Source organism: Vitis riparia, chromosome 7 (genome assembly GCF_004353265.1).
Source record: "Vitis riparia cultivar Riparia Gloire de Montpellier isolate 1030 chromosome 7, EGFV_Vit.rip_1.0, whole genome shotgun sequence".
NCBI lineage: Eukaryota > Viridiplantae > Streptophyta > Magnoliopsida > Vitales > Vitaceae > Vitis > Vitis riparia.
Window position 1 is genome coordinate 45,681 of NC_048437.1, and position 21,079 is coordinate 66,759.

The 21,079-nt window shown below is 30.0% G+C and overlaps 1 protein-coding gene across 1 annotated transcript; it reads right to left on the bottom strand.

Moving 5' to 3' along the window:
- Nucleotides 1-369: 369 nt before the first annotated feature.
- On the bottom strand, nucleotides 370-6,225 carry LOC117919349 (anaphase-promoting complex subunit 8-like). The gene is made up of 4 exons (XM_034836530.1): nucleotides 5,806-6,225; nucleotides 5,310-5,616; nucleotides 1,140-2,390; nucleotides 370-1,006 (listed from the first exon to the last, which is right to left on the bottom strand). The coding sequence occupies exons 1-4, from the start codon at nucleotides 5,889-5,891 to the stop codon at nucleotides 917-919; spliced, it is 1,734 nt and encodes a 577-aa protein (XP_034692421.1). The 5' UTR covers nucleotides 5,892-6,225; the 3' UTR covers nucleotides 370-916.
- Between the last annotated feature and the right edge of the window lie 14,854 nt (nucleotides 6,226-21,079).

Sequence of the window (21,079 nt, forward strand, 5' to 3'; positions counted from 1 at the left end):
TAAAATAAATAAAATGAATTTGAAACAAAAAAAAAAATTTATCGACTTTTAATTTATTTTTTATTTTTCTTCATTTTTTATTTCCTTCTACTTTTCCTTTATATTTTCTTTCCCTTGCATTTTCTCTCAAATTTTTTGGGAACCAAACATAGCATTAATCTAACTATTTATCTAACTAAATGTATTTTCAATTTGATATTTATATTATTGTACAATTACTTGCAAAACTAATAATTTATTGCATTGCAAGTGCATCGTGTGTGCGCCTCAATAGCTAGTATGTGATAAAACATGATAACAAATATGGAAAGGAAAGAATGTACAGTTATCAAATCCAGAATCCAAAGAATACTACACAGTCACATGGCATTGGCAACAAAAAATTTCTTTATACTTTGATAAAAAGTATGTTAGGTAGGTAAACATAAGAATAGCTGTTCGAGCCTGATACTGGTCCTATAAATAACTTCCAAGTGAGTCCCACCTGATCCTCAAGCTTGAAATGGATTTTATAGGGCATCTAGCTACGGTATAGTGGATGCTACAACCTCCATAAAAATATAGACAAACCATTTATTGTACTCAAAACTCGTGCCCCAGAGAACTGTGGTGCAACATTGAAATTGGAACTCTGGGAAAGGTGATATCCATTTCTTTCTAAATAAATATAAATAAACTCTATCCATATTGAGGAAAAACACCAATGTTGGGACACAATCATGAAACTAGTAAGATAGTTTAGATAATTGTTAAAAAAAAAGGTAAAAAATTTTCTGCAGCATTGAAGTCCAGGACATGCTCTCACTTAGTACTTGACCTATCCCAAGCTTTTCATCGCTAAATTCCAAAGGCAGAAACTAGGGAAAGTCACACCTACTTCAAAGATTTTTATACCACTTTCACATGAAGACAAGTATTAGGGGGGCAAATGTTCAATATCCATAGAAGGGAAACCAGATTGTGCTTTTCTCATTCCCCGGAGTAAACTCTTTGCAGTTTCTTTCTCCTGCAAAACACAAAAGGTCAATAGAGCTGAGGTAAAGTTTTTGTTGTCAATCGTTATTCATGAATTGTAAAATGGGTAATTAATCTTTTATGTAAACAACACATGAGAAAAAAGGTTTATAAGAGAAACTCACTGGGCCAGTGTAATCAAGAAGACGGGTGCAATAGATCTCTGCTTCTTCAAATCTCTTCTGGGATTTGTAATATGTAGCAAGAAAAAGCAGAGCTTCAACCATATTTGGCCCTTCCCTCTCTTCAGCTTCCATCCTCTCTAAATCCTTTTTGTAGTAAAATGCAGCTTCTTCAGAACGCTTAAGCTCCTTACTAAGCTTTGCTAGCTGGTGCAGTGCTATTGCCTCTGTGTCATTACAATTTGCTGCCCTTTTGTAACACTTGATGGCATCCTCAAGCATTTGAAGCTGGTCAGTTTCATAGCACTGAGCCATGGCAATCCACAACCGAGAATCATTTGGCTGCAGGAAAACTGATTTTCGGAAGTAATGAAGAGCATAATAGGGCATAAACATCATCTCATATGCTTGTCCTAACCCATACCAGGCTCGATAATCACACGGATTTATATCTACAGCCCTTCGATAGGCATCAACAGCAGCTGGAGTGTTCTTCATCTCAACATACTCATGACCCATGAGTGTCCAAGCAGATAAGTAATTTTTGTTCAATTTGAGTGCCCTTCTAAAATACACAACTGACTTCTCATGCTGCCCCTTCAAACTATAATAGTTTCCAATAATGCAACAAGACTCGGGTCTGTATTTATCAGTCAAGAATACCCTGTGAGCAAGGTAACTTAAAGCAGAGAAACATTCCTTTGCATAGAGCACATTGGAATACATATCCATGTCTTCAACTCGATAAGGATCATTCCTTAAAAGCTCATCAAATATTATTTCTACTTGTTCAAATTCCCTCAGACTGTACTGGGCTTTTGCAATCTGAGCTTGAATGTAGTTACTGAAACTAAAAGTGCCTTGTAAATATTCATACTTTCCCAAGGATTCATTGTGCATCCTGAGTTCTTGGTAAGCACTGGCAAGGAAGAAGTCTTTCATCCAATGATTATTGAGATTAAGACTATTCAAAATGTCAATTGTAGTGCATAAAGACTGCAGCTCTGTCCAAGCATTCCAGTTCCAGGGGTAGCTATTCACTGACTCCACTAGTACTGTACGGGCAAGATTTTCGCTGCCTTTCTCTTTGAGCACAAGTCCATATAAATACAGTCCAAAGGGATCGACAGTGCCATTTTTGCGGAGCGTTGACAACTCCCTTTCCAGAGAAACCAGTTCATGGTTCACAGCATCACTCTTACCCAATGGTCCCTCAAGTTCTATCATTTCTTCTTCTTTGCGCTTTTCCCCAGCCTACATGAAGCATTTAAAAGTAGAAAAATAAGTAAATAGAACTTTTAGGAAGTGATAGAGCTATGTCTATACATCACCTCAACTGAATCAATATCAGATAAGTGCACCAGTTTAAAATGCATTGGATAATGTTAAAGTATTTCTGTAAGGAGTGACATAATGTATTGGCAGTGTAAGCATGTGAACAGAACTATAACACCAATGATAAGCAGGTCAATCATAAGCAGGTCCAACTAGTAATTGCAGTCCCCAACATATTTAGAAGGCCACCCCTTTAATGAAAGTCATTCATGTAACAGAATGGTGTCTGAAGTAAATAAATCAGCCCAAATTCATTAATCAATTTGTCTGGACTCTGGAAATCTAATTAAAGGTTAAAAAGGAGTAAATTAAGAAAACAATATTCAAAGCCAGAGAAGGGAGACAATGGTGGATAGACATGGTACATCCCAAAATCTAAGCTACATCCAGTTCATGCATTAGAACTAAAATGAAATATGCTTATACTAAAGTGAAATCAACTCATTACATGTCAAACAAGTCTACCAGATATAATGATCCCATGAACCTGATGATATATGATCAACAAAGAACTCTCAGTTAGTTTCACACCTAAGTTTCTCAGGTCAGCAGTCAGCACAAGGGCATGAATTACCCATGAACCAGACCTAACCAAATTACATCACAATGTTTGGTTGTGTGAAGATACAAAAACAATTTTGTATCGGAAATTACTGAAAATGCTTATTCTAAAGACACTAAAAAGAAACAGAAACTATCTACATATGGTATAGCTTTCAATTTGGTCAAGTACAATGCTACAATCAACTCATGGTTGGACATACATGGTATGATATCACAAATCTCATCAAGACATTTTTTTCTTTTCCAAAAACTAAATTTCAAATCCACCAATTGCATTACTTCATGCCTCTTATAGCAACAATATCAATCCCCACAAGTAGTACTGATTAAACATCTCTTCAGAATCTGCTTCACATGCCACCACCACAGGAGGTATGGATTGGTAATCTTATACAAAGCCCTAATGTATTCCATAATTTTTTATGAACACACAATATATATATATAGCCTATCAGCGTGCCCCGTTGGTTAGGGCAAATGTTAGGATGCATGGTAGAGGCGCACAGTCCCGAGTTCGATTCCTGCAATTGGTTGGTCATCCTATATTACCCGATGCTAATTGCGGTGTGCGCAGTCAATACATTAAGGTTTGGGTCCTTATGGAGAGTTTGAAGAGACCAACCATGGAAGGTTCCTTGGTAATCAATATATATATATATATATATATATATATATATATATGTATGAGAATGAAAATATTTAGAAAGTGATATAGACAAGACACAACAAAGTATACAGGGAGTATACAAAGAGTCCTCAACAAAAAGAATAAAAAATAAAAGACACAATTCTATCTCTGACCCAACCTAAGCCCAACCAATCAACAAAATCCACCATAAACATAGATGCCTCCTCTATACAATGCCTTATACAATCCAAAAACTTGCACATAAATAAATAGTTGAGCCCTTGCTTTGCATATTCCAAATTATCAAAAGTTCTTTGATTTTACTCTCTCCAAATAGTCCCAAAAAAAAAAAAAAAAACATAAAGAGGCAATCGTCCACACTCTCCTCTGTCTCTTCCCAACATAGAATCCCTTCCAGCTGCATCATGTGTCTTGTTGAAGAGTAGATCACCCAAGCTATCCCAAACATGGAAAAGAACAACTAGCACAATATGCTAGCTAGGACGCAATGTAGAAGAATATAGTCAACGAATTGTCCTTTCTGCTTACACATATAACATTTGTTTGCTACAAACACACCTCTCTTTTTCAAATAGTCCAAAACCAAAATCCTACCCCATGATGCTTTGCATGCAAAAAAAATTCCCCACTATCGACAAAATCCATAGATACCAAATAATATTAGCTGGGCTCTGAACCCTTTGAAGCCAGGAAGGTGCAGAATGCTTTTCCTAAGACCTCACCACTTTTAGACTCCAACCAAACATTCTATCCTCTATTGCCTGTCTCACTATATGCTTTTGAAGAGTTCTCAGAAAGGTTTCCACCATCTCTAATTCCTAATTATGGAATTCCCCTAAAAATTAAGGGCTCCAAAGACCCCTCTCCCCAACCTGCTCTCATGCATCTGCTACCCATAAGTCTTTTGAACTAGCAATGGCATATAAGAAGGGGAATGAAGCTCTCAAAGGGGAGTTATCACACTGTCTATCAAACCAAAACTTTAACCTCCTTCCGTCTCATACAATTAAGTGAACTCTACTTTTAAAAACCTCCCATTTGTACCTTATTGCCTTCCTTGATCCTACACCAAAGCCTTCCTTTGCACACTGGAGCACCAACATCCCCCTTTCTTTCCAAACTTGCCAATAATAACTTGCTTCCATGGAGGTTCTCTTTCAGACGCAAATCTCCAAACCCACTTGTCCAGAAAAGCAGAGTTTAAAACAGACAGATTTCTAAGGCCGAGACCCCTTTTTTCTTGGGTTTGCAAACCGTAGACCAGTTGACTGATAGGGTTCATTTGACACTCCAATGCGCAAACCAACCTCAAACTGCCGGCTTAACCAAACTCAAACTGGCAGCGCACCAATTTAACTTTCATAATCAACAAACACCATACTGGAGCAATAATTCCTAATAATTAAAAAAAAAAAAATATCCAGGTTTTCGTATGTAATATTTTTACCCTTTTTCTTTTTTCTGTGACATGGAATTGAACCTGGAACTTTCCCTTTCCCCATCCCAACCCCTGCCACCGTAGATAGCGTCCACAGGCACAACATAATGAAAGGTCAAAACCATGAAATGATAGATGAATGACCAATTCGAACCAAAAAAGATGATCAAACAAGCGTGAGACGAACCAGATAAAGAGCATAACATCGCAAGAACACAGCTTTCTTTCCAGTCTGATCACGAAGCACATGAGCAGTCCTACGGTACTCCCGGCAATCAAAATACGACTTAGCTAAAAGGTAGAAATCACCATCTACGGCTTCGTCCTCCTCCAGCACTGGTGTAGATACGTAAGACACGCCGGCGGTTGGTGTGGAAGCAATCTCATTAGTGCGAAATCTCCGGCGAATGCTGGAGCTACCTCGCTGGAATCTGGTGTGCGATGGTGTGAATTTGGCCGGATCCTGCTCGATCCCCACCAACTGCTCTGCTGCCCTGAAAACAGTGATCAAACAAAACCAAAATCAGCTCCGCTCCTTTTGGGTAAACACAAACAAACCTCAATATTACACTTCTAATTAAACAAAATCGTTTCTCTTTTCCTTTTTTTTTCTTCCATTTATGGGCAAGACCACAGAGATATGGATTCAGTAAAGGAGTTAGGGTTTGAAAGTATCGGGATACCATTTGGCAGCAGAGTAGAGGCAACGATCGCTTAGTTGACGAATTGCAAATCGGAGCTCGTTTCTGCAACTATCTTTTGAACTCATCGATCTCTCTCTTGCTCTCGCTCTCCCTCTCCTTTTCGATTGGTCCTCGCGCGCTTTTCCGTCTAACTCAAAAATCAAAATGTGGCCGTCTCTAAGGTGCGCCGGAGTGGATCTACGCGTCCCTGCCCGAGCTCTTCAACAGAATCAGACGCAGGGTTTGATCAGGGATCGACTTTTCTTCGAGTAGCAGTACCACTGACCACTGACCACACATGAATTTAAGCGCCATTTTATCATGGGAGAAGTATGCTTCATAGTTCATACACTAGCTACGAAAAATATACCCTTCTAAATTCAAACTTTCATATTTCAGCCCACAAGAAGGGAAACATTATTCTTAATGCGTGCAATTCAACAGTGTAATCTAAAGAGAATCCTCAAATTACCCTTTTTAACTTTTATCACAAGCCACTTCTTACCTATAACCCTTCTATTTTAATGTTCCCCATATCTCACATCTAGAAGCCTCGCACGTCACTACTAAACACCTATAGTACTCGCTTTTTTTTTTCTTCTTTTCTTTTTTATACACAAACATATTCTATAGTAAAACATTTTTAATTTCATTGTAAAATAAAAGAGAATAAACAGAAATCCTCAAAGAAAAATAGAGTAAAAGAAACTGGATTAATTTTCATTAGAGGTCTCCCTTTTATAAGAAGTCACACAAAGATATACATCAATATAGATGATCATCTATAAGTTTTCATAATTCAATAAAATCTTATATTTTATAAAACTCTCCCTTTGACGATCATAAGAATATGTTTCATTAAAATCTTACTAAGAAAAATCCTAGTGAAGGAAAAAGAGTACAAAATTTTTTTTTATTACTACAACTACCTCATTAAAAATTTTGTCAATAAAACTCAATAGAACAAAACTTGGATGAAATAAAAAATAGTACAATGTAGTGATATTCTTATCAATTAGCTCCCTCTCAAGTTGACATGATTATATTATCTCTATAAGTGTAGCATGGAGATCTTTAAGTCAACGTATTCCAATGAGCTTCTTAAGTATTGCAATTGACAATGTATTTATGAATAGATATACTAAATTGTCACTTGATCTTACTCATTGAATAGCATTTTGATTACTCTTCTGAAGTTGATGAATGTAAAAGAACTTGGGAAATATATGCTTAATTTTATCACCCTTAAATGAGTTCTTCTTTAATTTGTGCAATGCATACAATATTATATAATTTGGTAGCATTACCTCTGATGGAGGGTAGTCCACATGTTTCCATTATTTGCTTGATTGATCTCCACGATATTGTCGTACAACCATAGATAAATACATACCTCATTTGAGATCGAGTTTTGTGAGGGTCTGAAAGATAGCTAACATCTACAAATTCAAACAATTTTGATATTTTCAAATAACATAGACTCATGTTATTGTAGTACATGATTGACTTTATTCCAATGTCTCTTAGTTGGTGCAAAGCTATATCTCGCAAGTAAGTTAACAAAAAATGCAATATCTAGTCGTATATAATTTGCAATATACATCAATGCACTAATAACACTGTAATATGCTACTTCTAGACCAAGTAGTTCTTCATTATCTTCCTTATGATGAAACAAGTCTTTTTTTTACTTAAAGTGAATAAACAACTATAGGTGAACTTAATGAATGAGATTTATCCATATGATGAAACAAGTCATTGTTCACTTCAAGTGCTTTAAGACTTCTTTTCTATATGTTGACTAATAAACTAATATTTCGTTTGAAAAGTACTTGATTTGTAGGTCGAAACAAAAAAATTATTTTCCAAGATCTTTCATTTCAAATTTACATTTCAAATAGTCAACTATTCTTGTAAGCTCTTCAGGAGTTCCAACAAAATTCAAATATTCCACATATACTATAATAATTGTAAATATTTAACATAATAAATGTGCATAGACAAATAAGGTAATACATACATACTTCTTGTTTCAAATATTCATTGAAGTGATTGTATCACATGCCTTTGGATTGCTTAATTGATACAAGAATCTTTGTAGCTTAATTGAGTATATGCTACAATGTTTTAAATTTGTTGCTTCAAACATTTAAAATCCTTGAGGGATTTTCATATATATGTCATTATCTAAAAATCCATATAAAAATGCAGTAACGACATCCATGAGACGCAAATCTAGTCCTTCTAAGACTATTAAACAAATTAGATATCTAAATATGATTGTGTCCATCATAGGAAAATATGTTTCCTTGTAATCAATATTAGGTCTCTACAAAAAACCTTGAGCTATAAGTCATATAGGTTTTATGTGTCGTGATTTCATTTTTCTCATTGCACTTTATTATAAATACTCATTTATATCCAACAAGCTTGACAACTTAAGGCGTCTGGACTACAAGTCCAAATACTTCTAATTTTTCTAATGAGTCTAATTTTGTCGGGATATATTATTTCCATTTTAGCCAATCTTTTTTATGTTGACATTCATCTATAGTTTTTTGTTTGGGATCCTCATCATTTCTTATAATGTTAATAGTCACTTGGAAAGAAAATATATTATCAATGACAAGAGTATTTCAATCCCATTTTTCTCCATATATAAGTAGATAATTGAGATTTCATCATTATCAAGTACTTGTACCTTTTCAGGAGCTATTATAAAATATATGTCTTTCTTAGGGCTGCTTGTTTAAATTGTGCCTCTTCAGGGGCTGCTTGAGATTGATTAATTATTTTAATAACCCATTTTATATGCAATTTCTTCAAGAGTGTCACTTTTCATATATTTTTCCTTGTGTTTGCCTTTTTAGGGTGTACCACACTTCAAGCGTGCCTTAAACTCATTATTTAATTGTCTTTTGGGGACATCAATTCCTACTGGAATATTCTCAATCAGTGAAAATGATTTTGTCACTTTTTTTGCATCGATGAAAACATTTAGTAATTAATTTGCAAGTCCTTGCAAATGAATAATCTTTTGAACTGTTGGTTCACACTGTAGACCCTCAATTTTGTCTTTCGACACTTGCATTTATCTTAGGGGTGTCACATGCACCCAATTTTTATTTTTTTTATTATTATTTTTGTATGGCACCCCATGGCCACCCTTTTGGGCTTGATCGGTTTTCGAGCCTTGTGTATGTTCATATGCAGTCTAATGTAGTGCGAGTGTGTAGTTCATTTTGGATGTCATCATGGCCAATTCCGTAGTTGTTCACATCATACTAAAGGAAGTGAGGTCCCCAAAGTTTCAGTTTAGCCCAAGTTCATAGGAGCAAGTTCAAATGAGACAAAATTTTCATCAAAATAACTAGTGATAGAACATGTCATAAAGACCTCATCCTTATAGAGTTGAAGAAATATTATTATAGAAGAAAAGTTAAAATCAACAGAAAAATACTAGTTATCGATGAAGACTTACCTTAAGAAGTTTTGTAAAAGCAATAAAAACATATATAACATCACAAAAATATAGAAAAGATAATTTAAAGTTATATATTTCTTAAATATCTCACACATTTGATTTTATAAGTGTGGAGCAATTTATACATGAAATAATTAGGAAGTATTTCAATACTCAAACTAATTGTAGTGATAGATCAATAATTTTATTTAAACAAAAATTAATTTATAGATCAAAATTTCAAGAGAATATATCATGATTTAAACCATCTTGTTGTTTTCAAAACTTTAATTCAAACATTACAAATCCATATATATATATATATATATATATATATATATATATATATATATATATATATATATATATATATATATATATATTTATAAAGATGTAACAAAATATATAAAAAATAATAGTTGAAGCTATTGTAATTTCAAAATTATTCTTGAATAATAAAATTATTGCATTAATCAAAATACCATATGTGACAACATACAATAATATATATTATTTTATACAACTCAAAAATTTTCAATCATAAAAACATGTCTTAAAGAAAATTGACATGCAAAATCAAATTATTAATCATATGACCAAGTCATATATTTCACATGTATCCAAAACAAATAATCAAAATTTTCAACACATAATTTCATTATTAAAATTTTCAACAAGTAAATTCAAATAAAAGATATTATCCAAAATTTTCAAGATATAAGTACATATGTTATCCAAAAATCTCAACATTTTATATGAAACAAGCATATTTTACATTAGATATTGGAAAACAAAGATTAACATTAATCTCAACTATTATATCAAAAGATTATTGTGTAGTAATCAACTAGAATAAAACCATATTTCAAAATATCGCCTCTAACATAAGAATATTAAGTATAACTATCATACTTTCATGCGATCCAAAATTTCACATCTATATGTAAAAATTTCCACTAGTGATAGTATAACTTCTAATAATAAGAGTTCATAAAAAAAATATCAAGCACTCACCTATTTGTATAGCTTGATATGCAAAATATTAATCTTTTAATAATATATAAATATTATCTATATGTTTGGTATCATAGTTTCGGACTATAATATATTCCATTATAACTTTTGGTTATATGAATTTCATAAAGTTGTACAAAATTGTTAGTTAACAATTTTGTTCTCTATAACTTTTAGCTATAAGAAAGTACATATTATCAACTTTGACATAACCTTTTATTAGTACAAAGAATATTAATTTTCTCATTTTCATAACTTTAGGTTATGAATAATAATATTTATATAACTTTTGGCTAAATAATATAAGTTTATAATAAAATATTTTCTTTCATATAGCTTTTGGCTATACAAGTTTTAACAATTATTAATTTACTAACTTTTTCTTCATAACTTCATACTATGAATAATTAAAATTTGAGTAATGTTATAATAACATTAAACAATCGACAATTATGTTATGATATAACTTTTGGTTATACAACAAAATTAATTTTTTTTTTTGTATCTTCTAGCTACATAGTTGTTCATTGACAATTTTGTTTTGTATAACTTCTGGTTATACAAGAGAATTAGAAATTATGTGCACAGCTTCTGGCTATGAAAAAATTGTTAATAAAAATTATTTCAATAATTCATGGTTATGAAAAATGAATGAATACGAAATAAAAATTAAAAGCTAATATTTTTCATAACTTCGAGTTATGATTATTTTGTCAAAACAAGAAAATATGCAAATTTGTACAGAGCTTCAGGTTATGAACTATTCCTTATGTAAATTTATGCATAACTTCAGGCTATGAACTATTCATGTATTATTGGGATTGAGTCCTTAAAAGTAAGACATAATGTAACAAAGTTAGACTTAACTATCTTCTTACTATCTCTTTGGTGTATTGACAATGATTTTAGCATTCAACCCATGTGTCTTACATTGTACATGACTTAGGTGCATTAGGAGTTGCACAAAAGATGCAAATCATGGGTTCTTTGTAAGTAGATAAGTTGTTCACAGTTGGTTAATGGATTTGGGCAATCCAGTAGAGACTATAGTGCACCACCTCTTAATTGGAGGGATGACTTATCTTGGTCGTCGGGATCAGTTTCCCATGGTGAGTATACTAGTATATGTGATGCACACTAGACATGACCTATGGCGAATCATGATGAAAGACTATCAATTGTCATGATTCACTAAGCTATTATACTGCATGGACTTTAAACTTTGAGAGGATATTGAGTCTGTGTCAAAATCAATAGGAGGCTTTGACCTATGGGTGAGACTTTAAAGTGATCATATATCCCTATGGATTAGATTACTATTAATGGAGGTTGGTGGCAATAAGTATTCTCAACAGAGGCACCATGATATCTTATGTGATTAAGACAGTGTGTCTCCTTAAGTGATCCAAAGGACATGTGATTATGAAATCTGTGACCATAGTAATTCTTTTCATGAAATTTGACATATGCTCATTGAAGTTAAAGTTTGTCATTTGATCACATAATAAGTGAGATCGGTAACTTAAGGATTTAAGAGGTAATCTTGATAGGTGATAGCACTACCTTGTTAGATTACGAACAACAGTTCATGAAGAGTCTACATGCAATAGATAGTAGGTCATAGACCTGAACACTTGGTGTCTCGTTGTAATTACATAGAGTACTGGAGTGCAATTGACTCTTTATAGTGGGATGTTGAGTCAATTTCAAAATTTGATTATGAGGGAGCCAGTACTCTTATGGGTCCTAGTGGTCCCCATTCTGAGATCATATTCCTTGTTAGCATAACTTATGAGGGTTGGATTGGTTTTTAGTTTACTTTTGTGCATAAGGGCATTTTGGTAATTACATAAGGTTGCACAAGGATAAGTGAGTGGTATCTCTAGATTGGACTAATTGATTAATTAGGCCTTGTATGGTTAATTAATCAATTAGTAATTTTTTTGTACTAGATTAAGTGACCCAAGCCCATGGTGAGCTCAAGTCACTTAAGCCTAATAGGAAGCTCATAAATACCCCTATAAGGGTTAGGGTTTCCAAGTCTTGTCATTCTCCATTTCGGTTTAGAGAGAGAACCCTAACCTCTACCCTTGAGATCTCCACTATCTCAATGCCTAGACACAAGGAAAAGTCATTGGGCGAAAGATCATGGTGTTTACAAAATTCATTATGACTTTGGAGTTATCTACATCGATTGGAATTGATCCAGGAACATCTGAATAAAAGGTATGTGACTTTATTCTCTAGATCTATGTTTTCTATTGTATCTATATTGTTTTTTAATACCTGTTTATTTGTTGTGATAGATTTAGAGAACCTATGATAGATTTGCATGCACCCAACACAATCCAGGGCATGGGAACAAAGTAATCAGGGTTCCCAACATGTATAACTTCTAGTTACATGATATAATTAAAAGAAATTAAAAGTTAATATTTTTCATAGTTTCAAACTATGATTATGTTGTCAAAACAAGAAAATATGTAAATTTGTACATAGTTTCAGACTATAAACTATTTTTTATGTAAATTTGTGCATAGTTTCAAGCTATGAAATATTCATTATGTAGATTTGTGCATAGCTTCAAGCTTTGAACCATTCATTGTGTGGATTTATTCATAACTTCAGGCTATGGACTATTCATTTTATAACTTCTAGCTGTATAATATTATTTTGTATAACTTCTAGTTATATTGTATGAGTAAAAACAAATAATTAGGAGTTATACACATAGTTTATGACTATGTATTTGTAATTTTGGATTTGTACATAACTTTAGGCTATGAATTATTCATTGTATAGATTTGTACATAACTTCAGGCTATAAACTATTCATTATATAGCTTATGATCATATAATGTTGTTTTATATAATTTCCAGTTATATAATATAATTAAAAGTAATTAGAGATCATATGCATAACTTTCGGCCATGTATTTTTAATTTCTCATTTACCCTATAACTTCTAGTTATGAGGATTGTACATATTTTTCATAACTTCTGGTTATGAAAATTTTAATAATATAACTTATAGTTATTAAATAATTAAAATATATACAATTACAAGCTTTTGACTTGATTATATGAAATATGATTTACATAACTTTTGGACATGAGATAAAGCAAATAAAAATTATAATAATAGCATACAATGCATACTACTTTTCATATTTCATTTGAAGAAAATAAAGTTACATACCTATAAGAAATTTTATAGATAAATTCTTATATTTTTCTATCTTAAACATTCTTCTCTTTTTCTATATACTCATAGTATCGTGTTGATAACGTGTTGTAAAATAAAAGAATGAGAAAAAAAATAAAGAGAGAATAAACAAAAATCCTCAAAGAAAAGTATAATAAAAGAAAATTGAATCAATTTTCATTAGTGGTCTCCCCTTTTATAGGAAGTCACAACGAGATATACATCAATATAGATGATCATCCACAAGTTCCCATAATTCGATAAAATTTTATATTTTATAACAAATTTCAAATTTTTTTTCATTTTTTAACATTAATATTTATTAATTTTGATCATTTTTAACACATTAAACACAAAATTATAATAAACAAATAATTAAATATATAATCAACATATAATAAAAATAGTATCCTGTTGTAAAGCAAATTGAGAGAGAATAAAACATGAAAAAAATAATAGAATGCACGAGAAAACTCAATAAAATTTTATTAGGAGTCCTTCCATTTTATAGAAAGTTACAAAAGATATTTATGGATAATCATCCACAAATTACCATAGTGGTACAAAATCTCATATTTTATAACACTCCTCCTTGGATGATCATAAGAATATGCCTTATTAAAACCTTACTGGGAAAAACCCTGGTAAAGGAAAAAGAGTACAAAATTCTTTCAAATTACTACAATTGCCTTATTAAAAACTTTGTCAGTAAAACCCAATGGGATAAAACCTAGACGAAGGGAAAAAAAGTACAATGTAGTGATATTCTTATCAATTAGCTCTCCCTCATGTTGACATGATTATATTTTCTATAAAAGCACAACATAGAGATATTTGAGTCGACGTATTCTAATGAGCTTCTTGAGTATTGTAATTGACAATGCCTTTGTTAATAGATCTACTAAATTGTCACTTGATCTTATTTGTCGAATAACAATTTCATCACTTTTCTAGAGTTAATGAAAGTAAAAGACTTGGGTGATATATGCTTAATTCTATCATTTTTAATGTATCATTTTTTTAATTTGTGCAACTCGGTAGCATTACCTCTAATGGAGGGTAGTCCATATGTTTCCATTATTTGCTTGATTGATCTCCACGATATTATCGTACCACCATAAATAAATACATACCTCATTTGAGATCGAGTTTTGTGGGAGTCTAAAAGATAGTTAGCATCTACATATTCAAGCAACTAAGATTATGATTCTTCGGAATAACATAGACCCATGTTATTGTATTACATGATTGATTTTATTCCAATGTCTTTGAGTTGGTGTAGAACTATATCTCACAAGTAAATTAGCAAGGAATGCAATATTTGGTCATGTATAATTTGCAAGATTCATCGATACACCAATAACACTGTAATATGGTGCTTTTGGACCAAGTAGTTCTTCATTATTTTCTTTAGGATAGAAGAAGTCTTTTTTCACTTCAAGTGAATGAACTATCATCAGAGAATTTAATAGATGTGATTTATCCATATGAAAGTGTTTGAAGACTTTCTTTGTTTATGTTGACTAATAAACTAATATTTCGTTTGAAAAGCACTTGATCTGTAGGTCAAGGAAAATTTTTGTTTTCCAGGATCTTTCATTTCAAATTTACTTTTCAAATAGTCAACTATTTTTGTAAGTTCTTTAGGAGTTCTAACAAAATTCAATGTTCCATATACTATAATAATTGTAAATATTCAACATAATGAATATGCATAGACAAATAAGGTAAAACATACATACTTCTCACTTCAAATATTCATTGAAGTGATTGTACCACATGTCTTTAGATTGCTTAATCGATACAAGGATCTTTGTAGCTTAATTGAATATATGCTACAATGTTTTCAATTAGTTGTTTCAGGCATTTGAAATCCTTCAGGGATTATATATATATATATATATATATATATATATATATATATATATATATATATATATATATATATATATATATATATATATATATATATATATATATATTATATATATATATATATATGTCATTATCTAAAGATCCAATCTAAATATCCATGTAAATATATAGTAACGACATCCATGAGTCGCAAATCCAATCTTTCTAAGATTGTTAAACAAATTAGATATCTAAATATGGTTGCATCAATCATAGGAGAATATGTTTCCTCGTAGTCAATACTAGGTTTCTGCGGGAAACCTTGAGCTATGAGTCACATTTTATATCTCGTGATTTCATTTATACCCAACAAGTTTGACAACTTCAGGCGTCTAAACTATAAGTCCAAATACTTCTCATTTTTCTAATGAGTCTAATTTTGTCGGGATGTATTCTTTCCATTTTGGCCAATTTTTTCTATGTTGTCATTCATCCATAGTTTATGGTTTGAGATCCTCATCATTTCTTATGATGCCAATAGCTACTTGGAAAGAAAAATATATTGTCAATGACAAGAGTATTTCAATCCCATTTTTCTTCATATATAAGTAAATAATTGAGGTCTCATCAATATCAGGTACTTGTACCCTTTCAGAAGCTAATTGTAAAACATATGTCTCTCATAGGGCTACTTGTTTAAACTGTGTCTCTTCAAGGGTTGTTTGAGACTAATCAATCATTTTAATAACTCACTTTATATGCAGGTTCTTCAAGAGTGCCATATTTCATATATCTTTCCTAATGTTTTCCTCTTCTAGGGAATGTGTTTGCCTTTTTAAGGTTTACCACGCTTCAAGCTTGTCTTAGACTCATTATTTAAATGTTATTCAGGGACATCAACTCATTATTTAATTGTCTTTCAAGGACATCAACTCATTATTTAATTGTCTTTCAGGGACATCAACTCATTATTTAATTATCCTTCAGGGACATCAACTCATTATTTAATTATCCTTGAAGGACATCAATTCATATTAGAATATTCTAGGTTAGTGAAAATGATTTTGTCACTTTCTTTGCATCAATGAAAGCATTTGGTAGTTGATTTTCAATTTTTTGCAAATAAATAATCTTTTGAACTTCCAATTCACATTGATTAGTACGAGGATTAAGATAAGTCAAAATCAATGCATAATTTCACGCCGTTCTTTTGGAATTGACTCTTCTCCCCCTAACAACAAGAAAATTGTCTCATTAAAATAATAATCTGCGCAACATGTCATTCTATTTTTCAAGTGTATAGGTAGATTAGTCACTAAATAAAAACTTCTGGTTTTATAATATATATCCATACGACCTTTTACCCTGGGGGACCAAGTTGGTCTTACAAGATTCTTCTAAATCTAGCATCGTATAAAGTGTCATTCACATGGAATCAAATACTATTAGTGACATAGTATAAGCTCTTTTGGAGCCTTTAATTAGGTTTCTATCACTTTATATAGTATTAACATTGTTTGTCATCAATGTTGTGCAATTAATGAGACAAGAGTTTTATCAAAATAACAAGTTATAAAATATGTCATAAAAACCTCACTTTAATATAGTTGAAGAAATATTATCATAGAGAAGAAGTTAAAATCAATGGAAAAATATTAGTCATTGATGATGACTTAACTTAATAAGTTATGTAAAAGCAATGAGAGCATATATAACACAATAAAACAAATATGAAAATGATACTTTAAAGTTATATATTTCTTAAATATCTCACACATTTGATTTTGTAAGTGTGGAGCAATTTATACATGAAATAACTAAGAAGTATTTCAATAATCAAACTAATTGTAGTGATATATCAATAATTTTATTCAAAAATATTATTATGATCTAAACCAATATGCAAAATATAATTCATAAATCAAAATTTCAAGAGAACATATCATGATTTAAAGCATCTTGTTGTCTCAAAACTTTAATTGAAATACTATAAATCCATCTAGATATATATATATATATATATATATATATATATATATATGTAAAGATATAACATAATATATTGGGAACAATAGTTGAAAATATTGTAATTTCAAAATTATTTTTGGATAATGAAATTATTGCATTAATAAAAATACTATATGTAGCAATAGGCAATATATATATTATTTTATATAACTCAAAATTTTTCAATCATAAAAACATGTTATAAAGAAACTTGATATGCAAAATCAATTTATTAATTATATGACCAAGTCATATATTTCACATGAATTCAAAAAATCTCAATTTTCTAAATCAAAAGATTATTGTGTATTAAACAACTAGAATAAAAAAAAAATATTCCAAACTATCACCTCTAATACAAAAATATCATACTTACATGCAATCCAAAATTCCACATTTATATGTAAATTTTTCTACTAATAACAGTATAACTTCTAATAATAGAAATTTATAAAAACTATCAAACACTTACCAATTTGTATAACTTGATGTACAAAATATTAATCTTTTGATAATATTTTAATATTATCTATATGTTTGTTATCATAACTTCAGGTTATAATATATTTCATTATAACTTTTTGGTTATATAAATTTTATAAAGTCGTACAAAATTGTTAGTTAACAATTTTGTTCTCTCTAGCTTCTAGCTATAAGAAAATACATATTAATAACTTTGGCATAACCTTTGATTAGCACAAAGAAGATTAATTTTCTTATTTTCATAACTTTGAGTTATAAATAATAATATTTATATAACTTCTGGTTATATATATATATATATATATATATATATATATTCATATATCTTTTGGCTATACGAGTTTTAAAAATTATTAATTTACTAAATTTTTTTTCATAGCTTTAGGCTATAATAATTAAAATTTAAGTAAATTGATAATTATGTTATAATATAACTCTTGGTTATATAACAAAATTAAAAAAAAAAAAAAGAAAAAAGTTATGTATCTTCTAGGAACATAATTGTTAAATGACAATTTTGTTTTGCATAACTTCTGGTTATACAAGATAATTAGAAATTGTATGTATTGTTTTTGGTTATGAAACAAATGTTAACAAAAAAATGTTTTCCATAATTTTTGTTGTGAAAAATAAGTGAATACGAAATAAAAATTAAAATCTAATATTTTTCATAACTTTGAATTATGATTATTTTGTCAAATAAGAAAATATGCAAATTTGTACATAGCTTCAAGCTATGAACTATTTTTTATCAGTGCATAGTTTCAGGCTATGAACTATTTATGTATAACTTCCAGTTACACAATATAATTAAAAGAAATTAAAGAAATAAAAAATTAATATCTTTCATAACTTTAGACTATGATTATTTTATCAGAACAAGAAAATATTTAAATTTGTACATATCTTGAGGCTATGAATTGTTTTTTTTTATATGTAAATTTGTGCATAGCCTCAGGCTATGAACTATTCATTGTGTAGATTTATGTATAGCTTCAAGTTATGAACTATTCATTTTATAACTTTTGGCTATATAATATTATTTTGTATGACTTCCACTTATAGTGTATAATTAAAAACAAATAATTATGAGTTATATACATAACTTCTGGCTATATATTTGTAAGTTTGGATTTGTATATAATTTCAAGTTATGAACTATTCATTATATAAATTTTGACCATATAATGTTGTTTTATATGATTTTCAGTTATATAATATAATTAAAAAATAATTAGGGATTTTATGTATAACTTCCGATTATGTATTTGTAATTTTGTAATTTACCTTATAACATCTAAAGATTATGCATATTTTTCATAATTTCTAGTTATGAAAATTTTTCTGTATAACTTCTAGTTATTAAATAATTAAAATCTATAATTACACGAAATATGATTTACATAGCTTCTGGTTAAAAGATAAAGTAAATAAAAATTATAATAATATAATGCATGCTATTCATGTTTCATTCAAAGTGAATAAGGCTACATACCTATAAGAAATTTTGTAGATGATTTTTTTTTTTTTTTTTTTTTTATCTTAAGCATTCTTGTCCTTTTCTTTTCTACCTCAAGTATTCTTATATTTTTCTATACACTTAGAGCGTCGTGCTGATAACGTGTTGTAAAACAAAGTGGGAGAAGAAGAAAAAAAGAAAAAAAGAATGGAATGCACTAGAAAACTCAATATAATTTCATTAGGGTTCCTTCCATTTTATAAGGAGTTATAAAAGATATTTATGGATGATCATCTACAAGTTACCATAGTGGTAAAAAATCTCATATTTTATAACATATCCTACAAATAATATATTTAATAAATTTAAATATTAATTATAATAATACATTTGAAAATTTAAGGTTCAAATTTAAAATTCACGTTTTATCACTTAAATTTTTAGGATATAAGATTTTTTTTATATAGATGTTAAATAAAATATTTATTTGTTTTGTAAATATAATTTAAGGTTTTATTTTTTATTTTTACATTTGCATGCATCTTTTAGAAAACTATATACTTTCTTTAAAAAAGTAAAATAAAAGGGTACATCTAGTAAAAATGAAAAGTAAATTTCATTTGAGTTCAATCCTATTCTCATTCAATTTAATTTGGACACGAGGTTTCACTTATGTAGACCTTGAGATACATTTAAGTCCTTCTCATATTTCATTTGACATAGTAGAACGTTGGTTACAATCAATAGAAAAATACTTATAAAGTTTAGAAAACTACATACATTTGAGTTGAGTTGAATTGTTCGCTCATTTGGCCTAATTTGGGTCTAACAAACAAATACATTTATTTGAGAAATTCATATGCCCTATTTCACTCTGTAAAACATTGAATACATCCTTAAGAAAAATATGTTTATTTGATTTGAATTGAATAGTTCTCTCATTCAGCCTAATTTGAGTCTAAATTTTAACTTATGTAAGCCCCAAGATACATTTGAGGCTTGCCTTTTCAAATCTCATTCCATATGGTAAAACCCTAGGTACATTTTTAAAAAAAATTCATACATTTGATTTAAGGTTAGTTTGACCTAATTTGGGTCTAAGATTTGACTTATGTATGCCTTGGAATGTATTTGAGGCCTTCCTTAACCTTATTTGGTATGGTAAAATCCTAGGTTACATCATTTAAAAAAATGTGTACTTTCTTAAGAAAAATACGTACATCCTTTAGAGAAATACGTACACTTAATTGAGGTTAAGCATGACCTTATTCAACCTAATTTAGGTTTAATATTTGACTTATGTATGCCTCAGGATGCATTTAAGGCCTTCCAAAACTCGATCTAACATGGTAGAACCCTAGGTACATCTTTTAGAAAATATACGTATATTCTTATATATATATATATATACATACATCATAAATAAATAAAAAACAAACATTTTATTTGAGGGTTTAACATGATCTCATTCAACCTAATTTGGGGTTAACATTTGATTTATGTACGTCGTAGGATGCATTTGAGGCCTTCCTAGGGATATGATATCAAAACAAAAATCTCCTAATATATACAAGAAGTACACAACTCAAATTAAGAAACAAGAAATGCTAAACTAACATCAAAGTGGGATAAAACACACTAAACATACACAAGGTTCAAAATTGCCAACAAGTATGCAATCACAAAATAAAACCAAATAAAATAGCAAAAGGGGGGATCATGCTATAGGGAAAGGCTCATCTAAAATGCATGAGAAGTCTATAATGCAAAAGGTCAAAGGCATACATAA

Bases quoted from the DNA above. Each gene is read 5' to 3' on its own strand.
- LOC117919349 (XM_034836530.1), bottom strand. From the start codon at position 5,891: ATGAGTTCAAAAGATAGTTGCAGAAACGAGCTCCGATTTGCAATTCGT. The intron at 2,391-5,309 runs GTTCGTCTCACG...TGCTTCATGTAG, and splicing joins GATGTTATGCTCTTTATCTG to GCTGGGGAAAAGCGCAAAGA. The intron at 1,007-1,139 runs GTGAGTTTCTCT...TGTGTTTTGCAG, and splicing joins TTCTTGATTACACTGGCCCA to GAGAAAGAAACTGCAAAGAG.